General features: G+C 42.5%; 2 protein-coding genes and 1 long non-coding RNA gene across 11 annotated transcripts in view; 2 read left to right on the plus strand and 1 right to left on the minus strand.

Annotated features, from left to right (window-relative positions):
* TRMT10B (tRNA methyltransferase 10B) overlaps positions 1-6,490 on the plus strand; it is a 22,282-nt gene extending 15,792 nt beyond the window's left edge. For 2 of the 4 annotated variants that reach the window (XM_032240109.1, XM_032240110.1), the window contains 2 exons: positions 5,158-5,281; positions 6,063-6,472. In XM_032240109.1, the coding sequence (XP_032096000.1) occupies positions 5,158-5,281; positions 6,063-6,169 (231 nt within the window). In that variant the 3' untranslated portion in view covers positions 6,170-6,472. Of the gene's footprint in view, positions 1-5,157; positions 5,282-6,062 lie in introns of all 4 variants that reach the window. The other 2 variants (XM_032240108.1, XM_032240111.1) reach the window with 2 other exon arrangements.
* The window catches only part of EXOSC3 (exosome component 3), a 20,337-nt gene extending 390 nt beyond the window's left edge, over positions 1-19,947 (minus strand). The window contains exons 1-5 of one of the 6 annotated variants that reach the window (XM_032240116.1): positions 18,957-19,320; positions 18,147-18,296; positions 16,276-16,427; positions 14,957-15,163; positions 3,145-3,417 (exon numbers count right to left, since the gene is read on the minus strand). In XM_032240116.1, coding sequence (XP_032096007.1) covers positions 14,962-15,163; positions 16,276-16,427; positions 18,147-18,296; positions 18,957-19,277 — 825 coding nt within the window. In that variant the 5' untranslated portion in view covers positions 19,278-19,320 and the 3' untranslated portion in view covers positions 3,145-3,417; positions 14,957-14,961. The other 5 variants (XM_032240114.1, XR_004257453.1, XM_032240115.1 and 2 more) reach the window with 5 other exon arrangements.
* LOC116524717 lies at positions 16,422-18,459 on the plus strand. Its single transcript, XR_004257454.1, has 2 exons — positions 16,422-16,698; positions 17,449-18,459. It is a non-coding gene; the product is annotated as an uncharacterized LOC116524717 (long non-coding RNA).
* Positions 19,948-20,180: the final 233 nt, after the last annotated feature.

Here is a 20,180-nt window from a genome sequence, read left to right on the forward strand (position 1 = left end):
CTAGAAAATGAGTAGGGGGTACTTACAGAAGAGCATGAGCTAATAAATGAGGAATGCATAATAGAATTAGAAAATCATCATTTTGTCACTCCTAATATAATTATTGACTCAGACAATTGAAAGAAAAGTTGTGGAGGAACTGGCTATTTACATGGTCTCAAAGTATCACCCTACAGATAACAAAGGCAGAGATTTACAATTAAGAGTAAAGCATTCCAGTGGTCACCATCTTAATCAAACTTGATCAAACTTAGTATCACTCATAGAGGTACAATCTCTGCCTCCTGAGGTGAAGCATTCTTGCCAAAAAGTTTTTTCTTTTTCTTTTCTTTTTTTGAAGCAGGGCCTTGCTCTGTTGGCCAGGCCAGAGTGCACTGGAGTGATCATGGCTCACTGCAACCTCGAACTCCTGGGCTCAAGCAATCCTCCCACCACCTCAGCCTCCTGAGTGGTTGGGACTACAGGACCATGCCACCCGACTAGCTGTTTTTAATTTAATATATATATATTTTTTGAGACGTGGTCTCACTCTGTTGCCCAGGCTGGAGTGCAGTGGTACGATCATGGCTCACTACACCCTCAATTTCTCGGGCTCATTTGAACCGCCCATCTCAGCCTCCTGGGTAGGTGGGATAACAGGTATGTGCTACCACACCCAGCTAATTTTTATATTTTTTGTAGAGACAGGGTCTGACCATGTTTCTCAGGCTGGTCTTGAACTCCTGGACTCAAGCAATCTACCCACCTCAGCCTCCCAAAGTGCTGGGATTACAGGCATGAGTCACTGTGCCTGGCCTAGTTTTAGAATTTTTTTGTAGAAACAGAGTCTCAGTATGTTGCCTAGACTGGTCTGAAACTCCTGGGCTCAAGCAATCCTTCTGCCTCAGCCTCTCAAAGTGCTGGGATTACAAGTATGAGCCACTGAGTCCAGCCTAGTTTTTAAAATTTTTGTAGAGACAGGGTCTTACTGTGTACCCCAGGTTGGTCTGGAACTTTTGGACTCAAGCAATCCTCTCACCTCGGCCTCCCAGAGTGCTGGGATTATAGGTGTGAGTCAACTCACCTGGCTCAGAAAATGTTTAAACTGAATTTAATCATGAGGAAACAGACAAATCCAGAATGTGGATATTCTGCAAAACAACCGGACTAAGGCAAGAGGCTGTTTTAGATTGAAGAGGTTCAGCCAGGCACAGTGGCTCATGCCTATAATCCCAGCACTTAGGGAGGCCAAAGCACGCAGATCACTTGAGGCCAGGAGCTTGAGAAGCACTTAGGGAGGCCAAGGAAGGGGGATCACTTGAGGCCAGGAGTTTGAGATCAGCCTGGGCAACATAGTGAGAACCCATCTCTACAAAAAAATCAGGAAAAGAAAAAAAGGTTAAAAAACCATTATAACCAAATGTAGTATGTGAGCCTTGACTGAATTGTGTATTGAGAGGAAAGCTTTATAAAAGACAGTTTGGGGAGAGTTGAGGAGATTTTAATATAGATTATGTATTAAGTGAAATTACAGAATAATTTAAAAGTTTCTTTGAGGTGAAAATGACATGTGGTAAGGTAGGAGAATGTCATTGTTCTTAGATGCATGCTTAAGTATTTAGTGAAGAAGTATTTGAAGCTTACTTTCAAATGGTTCGGCAAATTATTTTTTATTGCGGCAAGGTCTTGCTCTGTCATCCGGGCTGAGTGAGGTGGTGCAATCATAGCCTGCTGCCGTCTTGAACTCCTGGTCTGAAGCAGTCCTCCCACCTCAGCCCCCTGAGTACCTAGAACTATAGGCTCATGCTACCACAGCCAGCTAATTTTTTTTTTTTTTTTGTATTTTTGTTAGAGACGAAGTCTTGCCATGTTGCTCAGGCTGGTTTTGAACTTCAGGCCTCAGGCAATCCTTCTGTCTCAGCCTCCAAAAACAGATTACAGTCATGAACCACCATGCCCAGCCCAAAATAAATATTTATATACCAAGAGAGAGAAGCAAAATATTAACTGGTGATTCTAGATTACAGGAATGAGTATTGACTGTATTATTATTTTTAACTTTTCTTAGGTTTGAAATATTTCCAAGTGAAAAATCTGGGGGGCTGGAGGACTGCTTGAACCCAGGAGTTAGAGGCTGCAGAGAACTGTGATCACCCCACTGCACTCCAGCCTGGGTGATGCGACATAGTGAGACCCTGTCTCTAAAAAAAATACAATAAATTAATTAAAAGTTTATTAGTCTTTCCTGCAGTGGGCTGACAGCCCCCCCCAACCCCCTTTGTTTTAAACAAGTCCTTGATCTGCTGCCCTGGCTGGAGGGCACTGGCACAATCACAGCTCACTGTAGCCTCAACCTCCCAGGCTCAAATGATATCCCCACTTCAGCTTCCCAAGTAGCTGGGAGCACAGGTGGGTGCCATAACGCCCAGCTAATTTTTTGTTGAGTTGAGGTTTCACCATATTGCTCACGCTGGTCTTGAACTCCTGGGCTCAAGTGACCCACCTGCCTCAACCTCCCAAAGTGCTGAGATTGCAGGCATGAACCATGGTGCCTAGCTGACCGTCTCTTTTCTGAGGTAGTAAAGTTCAGAGGGTCAGTGAGCAGTGCATGACTTATAGATGTTTAGTTTTAACACATTGTGTTCTTTTATCTGCCCACCAACATTTAAACTGAAACAACTGGAAGATTTGTGAGATGTTTATAACTTTTTGCTTGTTATTGGAGTTTGGCTTCTTCACAGAAATAAGCTAAGAACATTTCTTCAAGGAGAGCCATTTTATTATGAATTATTGTGCAAAGAACAGAAACTAGATTGTAAGCTCTTCTAGGGCAACACCCAAATATCCTACTCTAACTTTGAATTCTGCACTCTAGTTTGAAGTGATTAGAAGGAATGAGACTTGAAAAAAAAAAAAAAAAATAACTATCCTATATCATGTATAGAAAGGGTTTTTTTTTTTTTTTTTTTGAGATGCAGTCTTGCTCTGTCACTCAGGCTGGAGTGTAGTGGCGTGATCTCAGCTTACTGCAACCTCCACCTCCTGGGTTCAAGTGATCCTGCCTCAGCCTCCCAAGTAGCTGGGACTACAGGCACCCACCAGCATGCCCGGCTAATTTATGTATTTTTAGTAGAGACGGGGTTTCATCATATTGGCCAGGCTGGTCTCAAACTCCTGACTTTGTGATCTGCCCACCTTAGCCTCCCAAAGTGCTGGGATTACAGATGTGAGCCACTGCACCTGGCCTATGCAAAGGAGTTTTATCCTTTCAAATAAGTCCTCATCAGAGTTGTATCACTTAAAACATTTTTGGAAGTTCTCTTAAAATTGTGTTTCACGTGAGAGGCAGGTAATCCAGTGTCAGCACCAAAAAGGTACTAGGTCCGCTTCACACTATTCCACCTGGTTAGACCACATTAATGATGGCCAGTTATGGGACTGTAAACAAAAAGATATTGACTAGCTAGAACAAGTTCTAGCTGAATGATGAGGGGACTTGAAACTAAGTCATAGTCAAAGAAGAGCTGACAAAACAGAGGCTACAGTCTGGAAACCAGAGGATTCCTAGGGGCATGACCACTGTCTTCAAGTTAATGAATGGCCATCTTGTGGAAGAGCCATCTTGTATGATCTGGCCTTGGGGGAATAGACTAGGATGAATGAGTGGAAGTCTCAGAGGAAACAGAGAATTTGTCTCAAGATCAAAAAAGACTATCCTGTCAGCTGGTACTATCAAAGTTACAGTAGATTGTCCCAGGATGCATGAACTCCTTGTCACAGGAGCTGTCCATTGAGTGGCCACATGGCCACTTGGAGAAGTCTTAGAGAACAGACAAACATTGTTTGGAGTTAGATAGTTAGCACTACTGAGACCCCTTCCAAGCCTCTGTGTGCGGATTATCCCAGTAATCTGAAACTTTCTCTTTAATCCTGAAATTTTATGTAGAAAATTTTTTCTGTGCTTCTTACAAGGCAGCAAATGTAGTTTGACTGAGTCATGACTTAGTCTGAGGGACTTCATGACTGAGGGACATCTTATAAAGAGACATCAGTTTCTGTATTCTGACCCTAAATGGCCTCAAATTGATGGACTTCTTGAGTTATGACTCCTTTTTGCAGTTTTCAGAGCTCCCCCCCCCCTTTTTTTTTTGAGACAGGGTCTCACTCTGTCACTCAGGCTAGAGTGCAGTGGTGCAATCATGGCTCATTGCAGCCTTGACGTATGTCCCAGGCTCAAGTGATCATCCAACCTCTGTCTCCAGAGTAGCTGGGACTACAGGCACACCATTAACTTTTTTATTTGTAGAGACAGGGTCTCTCTATGTTGCCCAGGGTGGTCTTGAACTCCTGGGCTCGAGCAATCCTCTGGCCTCAGCCTCAAAGTGCAGTGAGCCACTGCACCTGGCCCATCTTTTAGTTGAGCTGTCTGTTCTCACACCTTAATGCCACTTGTGGTAGTGGTGTACCTATCTTGAATCTTGTCTACCTTTTTTCTAATTAATTTGATGCTGCCCGTTGGCAATGAGCTGGAAGTTCCAGACTTCGAGAACTGGGTCTTACCTAATTAGGGCCTGGAATGTGCTCCGATTGATTAGACTGCTTGGGCCTTTTGATGCCTACTGTAGCCGCAGATATGCCTCTTTTGCTTATTTCCTTCTTGGTTTTAAGTGGTAATGAGTGGAGGACTGTGGATAAGTGATCCCCCAAAAAGTGAGATGTCACATAAGCTCTTTCTTGAGACAGCTCATTATCTGCAGTTTCTTCCATCCCACAGTAAGCTACTTATTTTATTATTTTTTTTTTTTTAAGACGGAGTTTCGCTCTTGTTGCCCAGGCTGGAGTGCAATGGCGCGATCTCGGCTCACCGCAACCTCCGCCTCCTGGGTTCAGGCAATTCTCCTGCCTCAGCCTCCTGAGTAGCTGGGATTACAGGCACCCGCCACTATGCCCAGCTAATTTTTTGTATTTTTAGTAGAGACGGGGTTTCACCGTGTTGACCAGGATGGTCTCGATATCTTGACCTCGTGATCCACCCATCTCGGCCTCCCAAAGTGCTGGGATTACAGGCTTGAGCCACCGCGCCCGGCAAGCTACTTATTTTTAATGCTGTATGTATTACAATGAGAATATACTCATGTATAACTTTTATAAGAAAACTATTTAACTGTATATTTACAGAAGGTGACATTTCAAAAGGCCCGGGAATACTGTGTCAAGACTGCACGCTTGCCAATCCAGGAATACATGGTCAGAAACCATAATGGGAAAAACTATCATTCGGAGATATTAGCCATCAATCAAGGTAATTCTTACACGGCCCACATCCAGTGTGGTGAGTTCTGGTGCTGCTGCTTTACACTGTGTTTAAGTGGCGTTTGAGTCAAGTCTCCTCTGTGACTAATGTGTGTGGACTTTATTGCATGCACTTTGTGACATGTATTCTGGCCACTACGAGGTATTCTTTATTTTCTTCCTTGTCACTACGTTAAAGATAGTTTAAATTGTCCCCTTGGCTGGGTGTGGTGGCTCATGCCTGTAATCCCAGCACTTTGGGAGGCCAAGGTGGGCAGATCACCTGAGGTCAGGAGTTTGAAACCAGCCTGGCCAACATGGTGAAACCTCCTCTCTACTAAAATACAAAAATCAGCCGGGCCTGATGGTGCGCACCTGTAATCCCAGCTACTCCAGAGGCTGATGCATGAGGATTGCTTGAACCTGGGATGCAGAGGTAGCAGTGAGCTGAGATTGTGCCACTGCACTCCAGTCTGAACAACAGTGAGACTGTCTCCAAAAAAAGGAAATAGAAGTAGGGGTGGTGTGGTAGCTCATACTTGCATCCCAGCCCTAGAATATCCTGTTTTTAACCTCTCACTGACCAGTGAATTCCTGTTTGATCTTCAGCGTTCAGTTCAGGAGTTCAGGAGCATCTTGGCTGGCTTCTTTCCCCATCCCAGGCCATGACAGGCCCTTCTGTTCCCATTTTACCGTGTTCCTTTCTGTTACATGCTATCCATTCACAGGCCTATATCTTTCAGGGTATTTACCTGTTCTTTTTTTCCTCTGTGTTTTCTGTTTACTGCCAGTGTTTGATATCCTGTCCACTTACTTAGAGACTCACAACTGGCCTGAAGCATTGAAGAAAGGAGTTTCTTCAGGAAAAGGCTATATTCTTCGGAATTCAGTGGAATGATGGGCCTAAAGAGTGCAGCTGTGTGGCCAGGTGCAGTGGCTCATGCCTGTAATCCCAACGCTTTGAGAGATGGAGGCGGACAGATCACCTGAGGTCAGGAGCGCCAGACCAGTCTGGCCAACATGGTGAAACCCTGTCTCTAATGAAAATACAAAAATTAGCCTGGCATGGTGGCACACACCTGTTGTCCCAGCTACTCAGGAGGCTGAGGCAGGAGAATCACTTGAGCTCAGGAGGTAGAGATTGCAGTGAGCCAGGATTTCACCACTGCACTCCAGCCTGGGTGACAGGGCGAGACTCCATGTCAAAAAAAAAAAAAATTAAGATTGTAGTTTGGTTCAAGCAATTCCTCTGCCTCAGCCTCCTGAGTAGCTGAAAAAAAAAAAAAAAAAAAAAAGATTGTAGTTGGAGGAGTGAGGTGCTAGGGGTACCTTGACCAAACAGGAGGGCACATAATTGCCTTTACTTAATATCTTCTCAGAGACTGACAATAAGATAGTGGCAGGGACCACATTTAATGCTCTTTTAATCTCCCATAGTGCCTGGCTCACAGGAAGTGCCCAGATAAGTAATAAAAAATTTATGTAAAAAGGAATTAGCCTCATAACCACATGGCTTTGGATATGCTAATTCAACTTTTGTACATCTATTTGTGAGAGACCTATTCTAGAAATTGTTGAAATGGTTATATCAAGAGTTTAATATTCACTAAACTGGCATCATAAAATTGACTTGCTGCAGCCTTGTCTGACCATGCTCATTGTTTCTGAGCTCAGTAATAAGCTTTGCAGGAGCCAGCCTGTTCTGACCTATCGCTACTGAGTCCCCATAGGATTATGTTCCCTCCTGTGGCTCTTACCCTGTTCTCCCTTGCAGAGTATGGGCATGGAGGGCTTCTCTTCTTAATCCTTCCTCACGGTAGGGTCCTAACAGGACAAATCTTTGTCCTTAACTTTCTATCCTCTCTGAACCTGGTACCAACTAGACTATTCATATGTATTTGTAACTAACAGATTAAATTGTCAAGTAGAAACAGTATTGATAAAAGTCTGTCTTGGAAAATAGCCAGAAAGTGTTAACCTACTTCTTATTACACAAATCTCATGTTCCTTATGTCCCAGTTAGACGTATTTGCTTTAGTTACTCTTTGACAGTTTAGGTTAACTTGCTAGTTAAGTAGCTAGCAAACTGAGAAAAATGTATTCAATATCTCAAAAGACCAAAAGGTTACTTCTCTGCTCTGTCTTCTCCCCTTCACAATTTAATTCCCAAGGAACTGATAAATTTTATCAGTATCTATTATTTTAAAACTGGCCAGACAATTAATAATAAAAGATATGGGACCAACCTAAGTACCCATCAACCAATGAGTGGATAAAGAAAATGTGGTATATTTATCCCATGGAATATTACTCAGCCATAAAAAAAATAATGTATTTTGCAACAAAGATGCAGAAACTGGGTGGGGATAAAAAGAACTACGTACTGGGTATAATATATAGTACTAAGGTACTGATACACCAAAATCTCAAACTTCACTACTATATAATTCATCCATGTAGACTTCCACCAAGATGGCTGAATAGGAGCAGCTCCAGTCTGCAGTTCACAGTGACAGCAAGCCAGAAGATGAGTGATCTCCACATTGCCAACTGAGGTACCAGACTGATCTCATTGGAACTGGTTAGGCAGTGGACGTAGCCCAAGGAGGGCAAACCAAAGCAGGGTGTGGCACTGCCTCACCCTGGAAGAACAAGGGACCAGAAACCTCCCTCTCCTAGCCAAGGGAAGCCATTAGGGACTTTTCCAGACACTCTGGCTCACATACTATGCCTTTCCCATAGTCTTCATAACCTGCAGACCAGGAGAATCCTTCCGGTGCCTGTAACACCAGCGCCCCAGGTTTCCAGCATAATACTGACAGCCGTTTTAACTGCAGCATTTTTTTTCCCTCATACCCTAGTGGTGCCTGAACTCCAGAGAGACAGAATTGCTCATTCCCCTGAAAAAAAAGGGGCTTAAGCCAGGGAGCCAAGTGATCTTGCTCGGTGGGTCCCATCCCTATGAAGACCAGCAAGATAAGATCCACTGACTCGAAATTCTCGCAGCCAGCACAGCAATCTGAGCTCGACCTGGGATGTTCTACCTCAGTGGCAGAAGGATGTCTACCATTACTGAGGCTCAGGTATGTGGTTCTAACCTCGCCTGTGTAAACAGACACCAGGAAGTTTACACAGCAACTGGGCAGAGCCCATAGCAGCTCAGCAAGGCCTCTGCAGGCAGATTGTGACTAGACTCCTTTCTTGCTAGACAAGGCATCTCTGGAAAAAGGCAGCAGCCCATCAGGGACTTATAAATAAAGCCCCCACTTTCCTGGGTCATAGCACCTGGGAAAAGGGGTGGTTGTGGGTTCCACTTCACAGTTAAAACGTCCCTGCCCAGCAGCTCTGAAGGGAGCAATGGAGCTCCCAGCACAGCACTTGAGCTCTGATAAGAAAAAGACTGCCTCTTCATGTGGCTCCCTGACCCCTATTTATCCTAAGAGATATCTCATACAGGAGAGCTCTGGCTGACATCTGATGGGTACCCTTCTGGGACAAAGCTACCAGAGGAAGGAACAGGCAGCAATCTTTGCTGTTCTGCAGCCCCCACGGGTGATTCCCAGGCAAGCAGGGTCTGAAGTGGACCTCCAGCAGACCTGCAGCAGAGGGGCCTGTTAGAAAAACTAAAAAACAAAGAAATAGCTTCAACATCAACAGAATGGATGTCCACTCAGAGACCCTATCCAAAAGTCACCAATTTCAAAGACCAAAGATAGATAAATCCACAAAGATGAGAATAAACTAGTGCAAAAAGGCTGAAATTGCCAAAAACCAGAACGCCTCTTCCCCTCTAAGGGACCACAACTCCTCACCAGCAAGGGAACAAAACTTGAAAAAAGGTAAGATGAAATGCTAACTAGAATAACCAGCATACAGAAGAACAAAAACAACTTGATGGAGCTGAAAAACAGCACAAGAACTTCATGAAGCATACACAAGTTTCAATTGCCAAATTGATCAAGTGGAAGAAAGGGTATCAGAGATTGAAGATCAACTCAATGAAATAAAGTGAGAAGGCAAGATCAGACAAAGAGTGAAAAGAAATGAACAAAGCCTCCCAAGAAATATGGGATTACACAAAAAGACCAACTCTACTTTTGATCAGTGTACCTGAATGTGATGGGGTGAATGAAACCAACTTGGAAAACACTCTTCAGGATATTATCCAGGAGGACTTCCCCAACCTAGCAAGGCAGAGCAACATTCAAATTCAGGAAATACAGAGAACACCATACGATTGCTCAAGAAGAGAAACCCCAAGGCACATATTCATCAGATTCACTAGGGTTGAAATGAAGGAAAAAATGCTAAGGGCAGTCAGAAAAGCTGGGTTACCCACAAAGGGAAACCCATCAGACTCACAGCCAATCTCTTGGCAGAAACCCTAGAAGCCAGAAGAGAGTGGGGGCCAATATTCAACATCCTTAAAAAAATTTTCAACCCAGAATTTCGTATCCAAACTTAGCTTCATAAGTGAAGGCAAATAAAATGCTTTCCAGACAAGCAACTGCTGAGATTTTTGTCGCTCCCAGGCCTGCCTTACAAGAGCTCCTGAAGGAAGCAACTAAACATGGAAAGGAACAACCAGTACCAGCGACTACAAAAACACACCAAATTGTAAAAACCATCAACACTATGAAGAAACTGTATCAACTAACGGGCAAAACAACCAGCTAGCATCAAAATGGCAGGATCAAATTCACACATAATATTAACCTTAAACATAAATGGGCTAAATGCCCCAATCAAAAGACACAGACTGGAAAATTGGATACAGTCAAGAACCATCGGTATGCTGTATTCAGGAGACCCATCTCATGTGCAAAGACACACATAGGCTCGAAACAAAGGGACAGAGGAAGATTTACCAAACAAATGGAAAGGAAAAAAAAAAAAGCAGGGGTTGCAATCCTAGTCTCTGATAAAACAGCCTTAAAACCAATAAAGATCAGAAGAGACAAAGAAGGGCATTATATAATGGTACAGGGATCAATGCAACAAGAAGAGCTAAGTATCCTAAATATATATGCACCCAATACAGAAGCACCCAGATACATAAAGCAAGTTCTTAATGACCTACAAAGAGACTTAGACTCCCACACAGTAATAGTGGGAGACTTTAGCACACCACTGTCAATATTAGATCAACGAGACAGAAAATTAACAAGGATATCCAGGACCAGGACTTGAACTCAGATCTGGACCAAGCAAACCTAACAGACATTCTTCTCAGTACCACATCACACTCACTCTAAAATTGACCACATAATTGGAAGTAAATCACTTCTCAGCAAATGCAAAGGAATGGAAATCATAACAAACAGTATCTCAGACCACAGTACTATGAAATTAGAACTCAGGATTAATAAACTCACTCAAAACCGCACAACTACATGGAAACTGAACAACCTGCTCCTGAATGACTACTGGACAAAAAATGAAATGAAGGCAGAAGTATGTTTGTTCGTCAAAACCAATGAGGAAAAAAAACACAGCGTACCAGAATCTCTGGGACACATTTAAAGCAGTGTCTAGAGGAAAATTTATAGCACTAAGTGACCACATGAGACGTGAGGAAAGATCTAAAATCAACACCCTAATGTCATGATAAAAGAACTAGAGGAGCAAGATCAAACAAATTCAAAAGCTAGCAGAAGACAAGAAATAACTAAGGATCGCAGTAGACCTGAAGGAGATAGAGACACAAAAAACCCTTTAAAAAAAAAAATCCAGAGCTGGATTTTTGAAAAGATCAACAAAATAGACTACTAGCCAGACTAAAAAAGAGAGAAGAATCAAATAGATGGAATAAAAAATGATAAAGGGGATATGACCACAGATCCCACAGAAATACAGATTACCATCCGAGATTACTACAAACACCTCTATGCACAGAAACCAGTAAATCTAGAAGAAATGAATAAATTCTGGACACTTACACCCTCCCAAGAATAACCAGGAAGAAGTTGAATCTCTGAATAGACCTACAACAAGGTCTGAAATTGAGGCAGCAATTAATAGCCTATGAAAGTCCAGGACCAGGTAGGTTCACAGCTGAAATCTACCAGAGGTACAAAAAGGAGCTGGTACCATTCCTCCTGAAACTATTCCAAACAATACAAAAAAAGAGGCAATCCTCCCTAACTCATTTTATGAAACCAACATTATCCTGATACCAAAACCTGGCAGAGACACAACTAAATAAATTTCAGGCCAATATGCACGATTATTTGAAAATCCTCAATAAAATACTGGCAAACCGAATCCAACAGCACATCAAAAAGCTTATCCATCACAATCAAGTCAGCTTCATCCCTGCCTGGGATGAAAGGCTGGTTCAGCATACACAAATCTATAAACGTAATCTATCACATAAACAGAACCAAAGACAAAAACCACGATTATGTCAATAGATGCAGAGAAGGCCTTTGACAAAATTCAACAGCCCCTTATGCTAAAAACTGTCAATAAACTAGGTATTGGTGGAATGTATCTTAAAATAATAAGAGCAATTTATGACAAACACACAGCTAATATCATACTGAATGAGCAAAAACTGACGCATTCTCTTTTAAAACTGGCATGAGACAAGGATGCCCTCTCTCACCACTCCTATTCAACATAGCATTGGAAGTTCCGGCCAGGGTAATCAGGCAAGAAACAGAAATAAAGGATATTCAATTAGGAAAAAAGGAAGTCAAATTGTCTCTATTTGCAGATGACATGTTTGTATATTTAGAAGAGCCCATCACCTCAGCCCAAAATCTCCTTAAGATTATAAGCAACTTCAGCAAAGTCTCAGGATACAAAATCAATGTGCAGAAATTACAAACATTCCTATACACCAATAACAGAGAGCCAAATCATGAGTGAACTCCCATTCACAATTGCTACAAAAAGATAAAATACCTAGGAATACAACTAACAAGGGATGTGAAGGACCTCTTCCAGGAGAACTACAAACCACTGCTCAAGGAAGAGGACACAAACAGATGGAAAACATTCCATGCTTATGGTTAGGAAGAATCAATATCTTGAAAATGGCTATACTGCCCAAAGTAATTTATAGATTCAATGCTAACAAGGTACCATTGACTTTCTTCACAGAATTGGAAAAAAACTACCTTAAACTTCATACAGAACCAAAAAAGAGCCCACATAGCCAAGACAATCCTAAGCAAAAAAAAGCTGGAGGCATCACACTACCTGACTTCAAACTATACTACAAGGCTACAGTAATCAAAACAGCATTACTGTTACCAAAACAGATACAGACCAATGGAACAGAACAGAGGCCTCAGAAGTAATGCCACACATCTATAACCATCTGATCTTTGACAAACCTGACAAAAACAAGCAATGGGGAAAGGATTCTCTATTTAATAAATGGTGTTTGGAAAACTGGCTAGCCATATAAAAGCTGAAACTGGATCCCTTTTTTACATCTTCTACAAAAATTAACTCCAGATGGATTAAAGACTTAAAACCTAAGACATAACACCATAAAAATCCTGGAAGAAAACCTAGGCAATACCATTCAGAACACAGGCATAGGTAAGGACTTCAAAAACAATGGCAACAAAAGCCAAAACAGACAAATGGGATCTAATTAAGAGCTTCCACACAGCAAAAGAAACTACCATTAGAGTGAACTGGCAACCAACAGAATGGGGAAAAATTGTTTGCAATCTACCCATCTGACAAAGGACTAATTTCCAGAATCTACAAAGAACTTAATAAAATTTACAAGGAAAAAAAACCCATCAAAAAGTGGGCAAAGAATATAAACACGCTTTTCAAAAGAAGACATTTATGTAGCCAACAAACATGAAAAAAAGCTTATCACCACTAGTCATTAGAGAAATGCAAATCAAAACCACACTGAGATACCATCTCACAGCAGTTAAAATGCTGATCATTAAAAAATCAGGAGACAACACATGCTGGAGAGGATGTGGAGAAATAGGAATGCTTTTACACTGTTGGTGGGAGTGTAAATTAGTTCAACCATTGTGGAAGATGGTGTGGTGATTCCTCAAGGATCTAGAAATAGAAATACCATTTGACCCAGTAATCCCATTACTGGGTATATACCCAAAGGATTATAAATCATTCTGTTATAAAGACACATGCACACGTATGTTTACTGCAGCTCTGTTCACAATAGCAAAGACTTGGAACCAACCCAAATGCCCATCAATGATAGACTGGATAAAGAAAATGTGGCACATATACACCATGGAATACTATGCAGCCATTAAAAAAGGATGAGTTCCTATACTTTGCAGGGACCTAGATGAAGCTCGAAACCATCGTTCTCAGCAAGCTGATACAAGAACAGAAAACCAAACACCGCATGTTCTCACTCATAAGTGGGTGTTGAACAATGAGAGTACATGGACAAAGGGAGAGGAACATCACACACTGGGGCCTGTTAGGGGGTTGGGGGTCTGGGGGTAGAGATAGGGGGGGTGGGGGTTTGGGGAGGGCTAACATTAACAGAAATACGTAATGTGGATGACAGGGGGATGGATGCAGCAAAGCACCATGGCACATGTATACCTATATAACAAACCTGCACATTCTGCACCTGTACCCCAGAACTTAATTAAAAAATTCATCTGTGCAACCCAAAAGCACTTGTACCCCCAAAAGCTACTGAAATAAAAATAACCATTCAGTCCTCAGAAAACATCATTAGGAACACACCAAACTCCGTGGTCTATATCAACATATAGACATCAACAATGAGTTCTAAAATCTCTTTCATCCAAAAGGGACTTTCTATGCATAGGCTTCAGGGGATCCGTATCTCAGGTATTCTCAAAGAGGTCTACAAACCAAGAATTGCTGATGTAGATCACCAGGCAGTCTTTTTTTTTTTTTTTTTTACCCCTAAAGGTTTTGGTTAATATACTAAATAGCATAGAAGAGTTTTCTTTATAACTCTGTTACAAACCTTAACCATTTATCCAAACTGGAACAGGTAGTTTTTTGCTTAGCTCCTAGGAAATGATTTTAGTAAAATAAGACTTGGCCAGATATGGATTCAGAAATCCTCACAATGTTACTTATATAATAAACTATATCAAAAATATCCTATAACATGAAATATGTGACTAATGAATTTTTCATGGAAGTTGTGGAACGTATCATGCTATTTGAAGCAGACAAAAGTATATTACAAAGTGGCATATAAGCTATAAAACCATAATTTCAATTTGATAAACATACAGAGTAGAGAATGTAGGCCAAGTTAAATTCTGTGCCTCAGTTTCAATTTTCTTTGATGAATGTGGCTTACTATTATAATCAGAAAATTATTTTACTGCTGACTTCCAGTTAATTATGGAAGCTGTATTCTAGCAATACTAAGGGAGTTAACTCTGAATAAATCATAATACTAATGTTTTAGTGAACTTTATTGTACAGAACAAAAAAAATATATCCTGATTTTGCAATGATTTTCTCTCCCATGAAAGTGTGGGTGAAAACCAGTAACTTTTAAAAATACTTTAGGACTCTAATAAGATAATATGTACATTCACGCCTTATCTCTAAGATAATATGTACATTCACACCTTATCTTGCGAGTATTTAAATGGAGAGAGGTTCACCTAAAAAAAGTTTTCCCCAGGAAACCCATAGTTTTTTTTGCCTCAACTGACCTATTAAAAAAGCCCACCTGTATCAACTTTCTGCCAATCTGGAGAAGATTTGTTTTCTTTGATCTGATGTCATGTGTTCACAAGCTTCTAAAATGTTTGCCAAAATTAAAGTTTGTTGGATGGTTTTTGCCTTAACCCATATTCTTCCATTCATTCCAAACACTATCTCCAGTGGATAGAGTTTTCCCACTTCCTGTATGATTTCACAATCTGGAGCTAATAGCCTGGTGGGAAGAGAAAAGAAAATGAAATTTAATAAAGTGGCAAAGATGTGTCCATAGTCTCCTTTACAATGTGATTCCTTCTCTGAGCAGTTCTCCATAGTTGTTGAACAAGAACAAGGCACATGATGACATCTGCTGCCTCCTTTCTTCCAAGAAACTTTACACTTTTCAAAGGTATACTAGAGATGACAAAGTTGGGCTATCCCCTACAAAGAAATCAAACTCCCTAGGTTACCAACTTTGCAAAAAATGTAAATCATTCCTCTAGATTGTCAGAGCACCTTAATTCTAGACTGGGAAGCATAACTTTTTTGTTATCTACAGTGCTAAAAGACACTTTACACTTACTTTCCTGACCATGTTATGCTCTTGTGTTAAATTCAGTACTTGGAGAGGAACACTGGCTCTTTCAAACCACAAGGAAGCTGCTTGGTTAATAACACGCTTTTCTGATGTCCAAACTTAATTCTCCAGATCTTTAGGATATGTAGCAAGAAGAGGCATACAAGATAGCTCTGAACTTCACTGGTTATAGGAGTAAAGCCCCTGAATATGGCACAGCTTTGAATGGGTAAAGTTCTATACACCAAAGAGAATCTGCCTCAGTGGGAACTACTAAACTTACCAGGACCAAATGGCAGAAGCCTTCTGTGAATGTCTACATAGGCTTGAACATCATAAGCTTGAACATCACAATCTAAGCTGCGTGTGACCCCCATAATTAGAAAAATTTGATAATTTGATAACAACTACAGAGTACATCTGTATTCAATTGACTCAGAAGAGGGGAAAGGCCAGTTTTCACATTTGGGCTGAGTATATCAGCTGAGGAACAGGCCTGGGAGGGAAGACATGAATACAGAGTAAGAGCTTAAAGCATGAAGTATTAGCCCACCAGAAACTACACAGCCAAACACATCTAAATTTTATATGTTTACAAGAAGATAGGATTAAATTTATGAGTTTCCAAATGTGTTAAAATGGATATTGATTTTTATCTTTGAGGAGGAATTCAAATGTCACAAAGAATCTGAATCCTGAAGAGTAATCAACTTTTCAACAATGTATAATTATAAAAAAAGGCAGGGAAGCCAGCAGACATCAGGACTTACTTTCTAATTAAGCCCAAAGTCACTTTAAAAAGCAGACCATCCTGTCCAATGACACCCATTCCATTGGCTCGTCCACAGCTGTCAATACAGACCATCTCTGGTTCCATGTCTTTATTAGCAACCACAAATTGGCCATAGATGAGATCTCCAACCTATAATGATATTAAAAACCAGTTCATTTCCTCTCAGCAAACTACTCTACAGGTGCTGCTATTGGTTCTTTCCCACAGCCATCAATGCCAGCCACCTCCAGTTCTGTGGCTAAGGGACTGACTACACTACAGGATTTCTATAGTCACTTTGGAGTTGAGTCTTGTGAAAAAAAGGAATGCATATATCATTCCCTTTCACCAACCAGGAAATCACAAAGGAGGAGCCATCTCAAAGCCAGAGAACACCTCTAGGGTTTCACTGTCTAATATGGTAGGTAGCTAATTATTTGAACTCACATTTAATTAAAATTAGATACTTAATTTCCTGAGTTGCATTAGCCACATTTCAGGTGCTCAACAGCTAGTGGCTACCATACTAATCAGTGCAGATGTAAAACAGCATCACTGTAGAAAATTATATTAGGTGACACCACCCTAGAGAATTACAGATTTAGAGAGAGAGGAAGGAACTCACGGCATGCAAATTATTCAAAGCAAAACAAAATAATTGACTGACACTTCTCCCTGCAAGACTTACTTAAAAACCTCATGGAGCTAAACTTTAAAGTGATGAAACTGAGGAAATGGAGAGTGAACTCGTTCTGTTTACTCAACAAAATGTATTAAGTACCTACTGTTTGTTGGTGACTATGTAAACTATAGAGGAAGAAAACATTCTCCGCTTTTCAGAAGCATTTGGTCTTGGAGGGCAGTGGGGAGGTACATATACTAAATCCAGTAAGTGCTAGAGCAAAGATAGGAGACAAGTGACAACTGGGGATGGCTTTAGAGAGGTGGTTGTGTTTAGCCTAAGTCTAAAAAGATGAGAATGTGTTCCACAGGCTGAGAAGGAATAATGCAATCCAGAGGGAAATAAGGGCAGGAAATTGAGTTTAGTGGTTTTTGGTGTGATTCAAGTAGGGCTCTATGAAGGATATAATTAGGGATAAGGAAAGACACCTGCAGTGTAATGCCAAGGAATTCTGTAAATTTTGGACAATCTTATTTTTTTCTTTTCCAGAAAGTGACTGTATGAGGATGTCTGCTCTCAAAACCCTGGATGGTGAGGTAAAAGTGTGGAGGCAAGGATTAATGTGACTGAGTCCATTAAAGAGGGAGCTAAAGCCTGAACTTGCAAAGTGGAGATAAAGGGATGCCCATTATCAAAGATCAGAGATGGAATCAAATAGGATCAAAATAGGGTTAGGCAATTAAATATGCATGAGAAGTGAATGAGAAGCAGCAAAGACATCACTAAACGTCAGGCTGGGGTAGACAAGAAGAGTGTGGCTATGCTACCTGAAAAGCCCAAACTGAAAACCCAAGGCAATAATATCACTCCTCTCTCAGTTCCTAGGACCTACAGCCAGGATGGATGGATAGCTGATAATGTCAAAATGTGCACAACTTGTCCCTCCTCTAAGCCTACAGAAGACTTCCTTGTCCAGAGGATATGGACATAAATAATGGAGATGACAGATAAAACCTTTCAATTCAGTAGAAATGAAACATGCCAAGAACAAATGTAGTCAATGTAAAATAAGTATGTGGCTCTGGTCGTGGAGCATCTGAAGAAACTCTTGAAGCCTGGGGCACTTACATCCATGCACAGAGATCTAGGTCATGCTTTGGAGACAATTCAGGTAGCCTTCTGGATATTTGAGTGTTCTAGGGAATGGATGTTTTTCTTGCTTTGAAACCAAAGGCTCCCATCATTACCTGCACATTTGGTCTGTTTCTTTTAGTTGCACCTTCAAATGACAAGTAAGACAAAGAAGCTGGCTCACTCCCTCCAACATCAACTTTGAATATATCTCCAGATTTCGCTGTCACTATGCCAATCACATGGTCTCCTTTCACTGGAACATACTACAAGAGGAAACAGAATGAGAAAACAGCCATAAATAACAAGATACCATTGGAAGGTACCTTCAGCTAGTCCTTTGTGGTTACCTTATTGTCATTAAAGAAAGAAATCTGATCGTACGCCACTTTCGGTAAAAGAAAATCACATAAAGTGTCGGGTTTGCAGCTTCTGGTAGTCTGTTAATTGAGCCCAAACCCGTATTTCTTCAGCACCCCAAACAGTAAGTCCCTAGCTTTGTAGCATAAAAGTGGCAAGGGAATCCTTACAACCAAGGAAGCCCATTCCATAGTTAGACATTTTTTTCTGTATGAAAATTCTTACCTGTCCTAGGAGAAATTAACCCCCCTGGACATCCACTCATTGAGCATGGTCCTGCCCTCTGAGACTCCAAAGGGAAAGACTGCTGCTCCCTGACCTTTGGGGTTTTGAAGACTATAATCATGACTAACAGCCTCCAAAGGTTTTTTCTCTCCTGGTCGCCCTTCTCAGGGTATGTTCCTATTGTTCACGGACCCTCTAAAGGACATGAAAAGTGGGCACAAGACTACGGTGGTTCTAGGGGCTCTAGGTTAGCCTGAACAAGGAGGGCTTCAAAGTCCCATCCTTTCTTCTTTTGGGAGGTCTTCTTAAAGCAGGGCTACCACTCCGGAGTCCCAGCTTACCCGCTTCTGCTGAGAGTCCACCCAGTAAACGCCGCCGCCGCCACCGCCGGGCTCCTTGTGACGGAGGCGGCCGCACTTGGTGACCAGCAGGCGGTCCCCACAGCGCCGCAAGCCCGGGCCGCAAATAACGCGTACCCGCGAGCGCGCTCCAGCATTCAGGCTCAACGGTCGCTCCCCTGCACCGCCAGGGCCTTCCGCGTCCTCCTGTTCCGGCAGGAGCAGCTCCTCACCCGGGACCACCACCTGACCTAGTACTGAGCGCGCACCGCGCGCCCTGCAGCCAGCAAGACATTCAGCAGCTACAGATGCAGCTTCGGCCATTGCGGAAGCCCCCAAACACCGTTTCCGGTATCCGCCTTCCGCTTCCGCTCCGATTCCAACACCCGCCCTAGATGACTTTCCGGTTCCGGCAGTAGCGGTCGGTTGCATTGGATCAGCTTAGGAAGCTTCATTGCCGTCAGCTCACAGGTTCCCGTCCAAGGGGGCTGTGATTGTGTCTGTAGCCAGCTATCCGTCTTACCGGCGTGAGCCACCGCCCCCGGCCGAACTTTTATGTTTTTTAGGATGATTGAGACAGATCATCTTTAACACACCCTCCAAATTTGGCAAGCCATTTTCCCCGCTAGGTGTAATAAAAGGCCAACAAATAAAAGGGGCTCCCACTCCAGGCTACTTTCCCTGGCAAAAGTGGGAGCTCCTGTGGCAGGGACAGTATTAATTGTGCTTTTCTCTTCCCCACTCCAGAAGTTTTGGGTGACCCCGCCTGCCTCAGTGTTGGCAGGCTCAACGCCACGGCTGAAGGGCGCTCAACGACCTCACATTCGGGCCAGGCAAAGAAGCCGGTGGGGAAATGTTCTCTGGACTGTCCTTCATTCACCCCACGTTGGTAGTGAAGTCTTTGGAAGAAATTCGGATCAGATCTAGCAGAGGCCGCACGTGACAAGCGGTGTAGAGCTCTAGCAGGTCAACAGGTGAAACAGCTGAGGCCGGGACGGAAAGTTTTCTCGCGACCCGAGGGCCGGGGCTGGGCCACTTCTGAGCACCGCCCACCCTGACACGCCCAGAGCGGGCGGGGCGCAAGGGACCGCAGCCAGCACAACTTGCCGTGCGCAGCCGCGTCGGTGCTTCGCCGCCTCGGGGTCTTGAGCCCTGGCGAGAGCTAGAAGCCGGTGCTGGGCGGCCGGAATTCGTCCGCTGGCAGGTGGGAGTCCGAGGCCGCGAACG

This window comes from Sapajus apella, unplaced genomic scaffold (genome assembly GCF_009761245.1).
Source record: "Sapajus apella isolate SASKATOON/1434 unplaced genomic scaffold, GSC_monkey_1.0 scaffold46, whole genome shotgun sequence".
Taxonomy (NCBI): domain Eukaryota; kingdom Metazoa; phylum Chordata; class Mammalia; order Primates; family Cebidae; genus Sapajus; species Sapajus apella.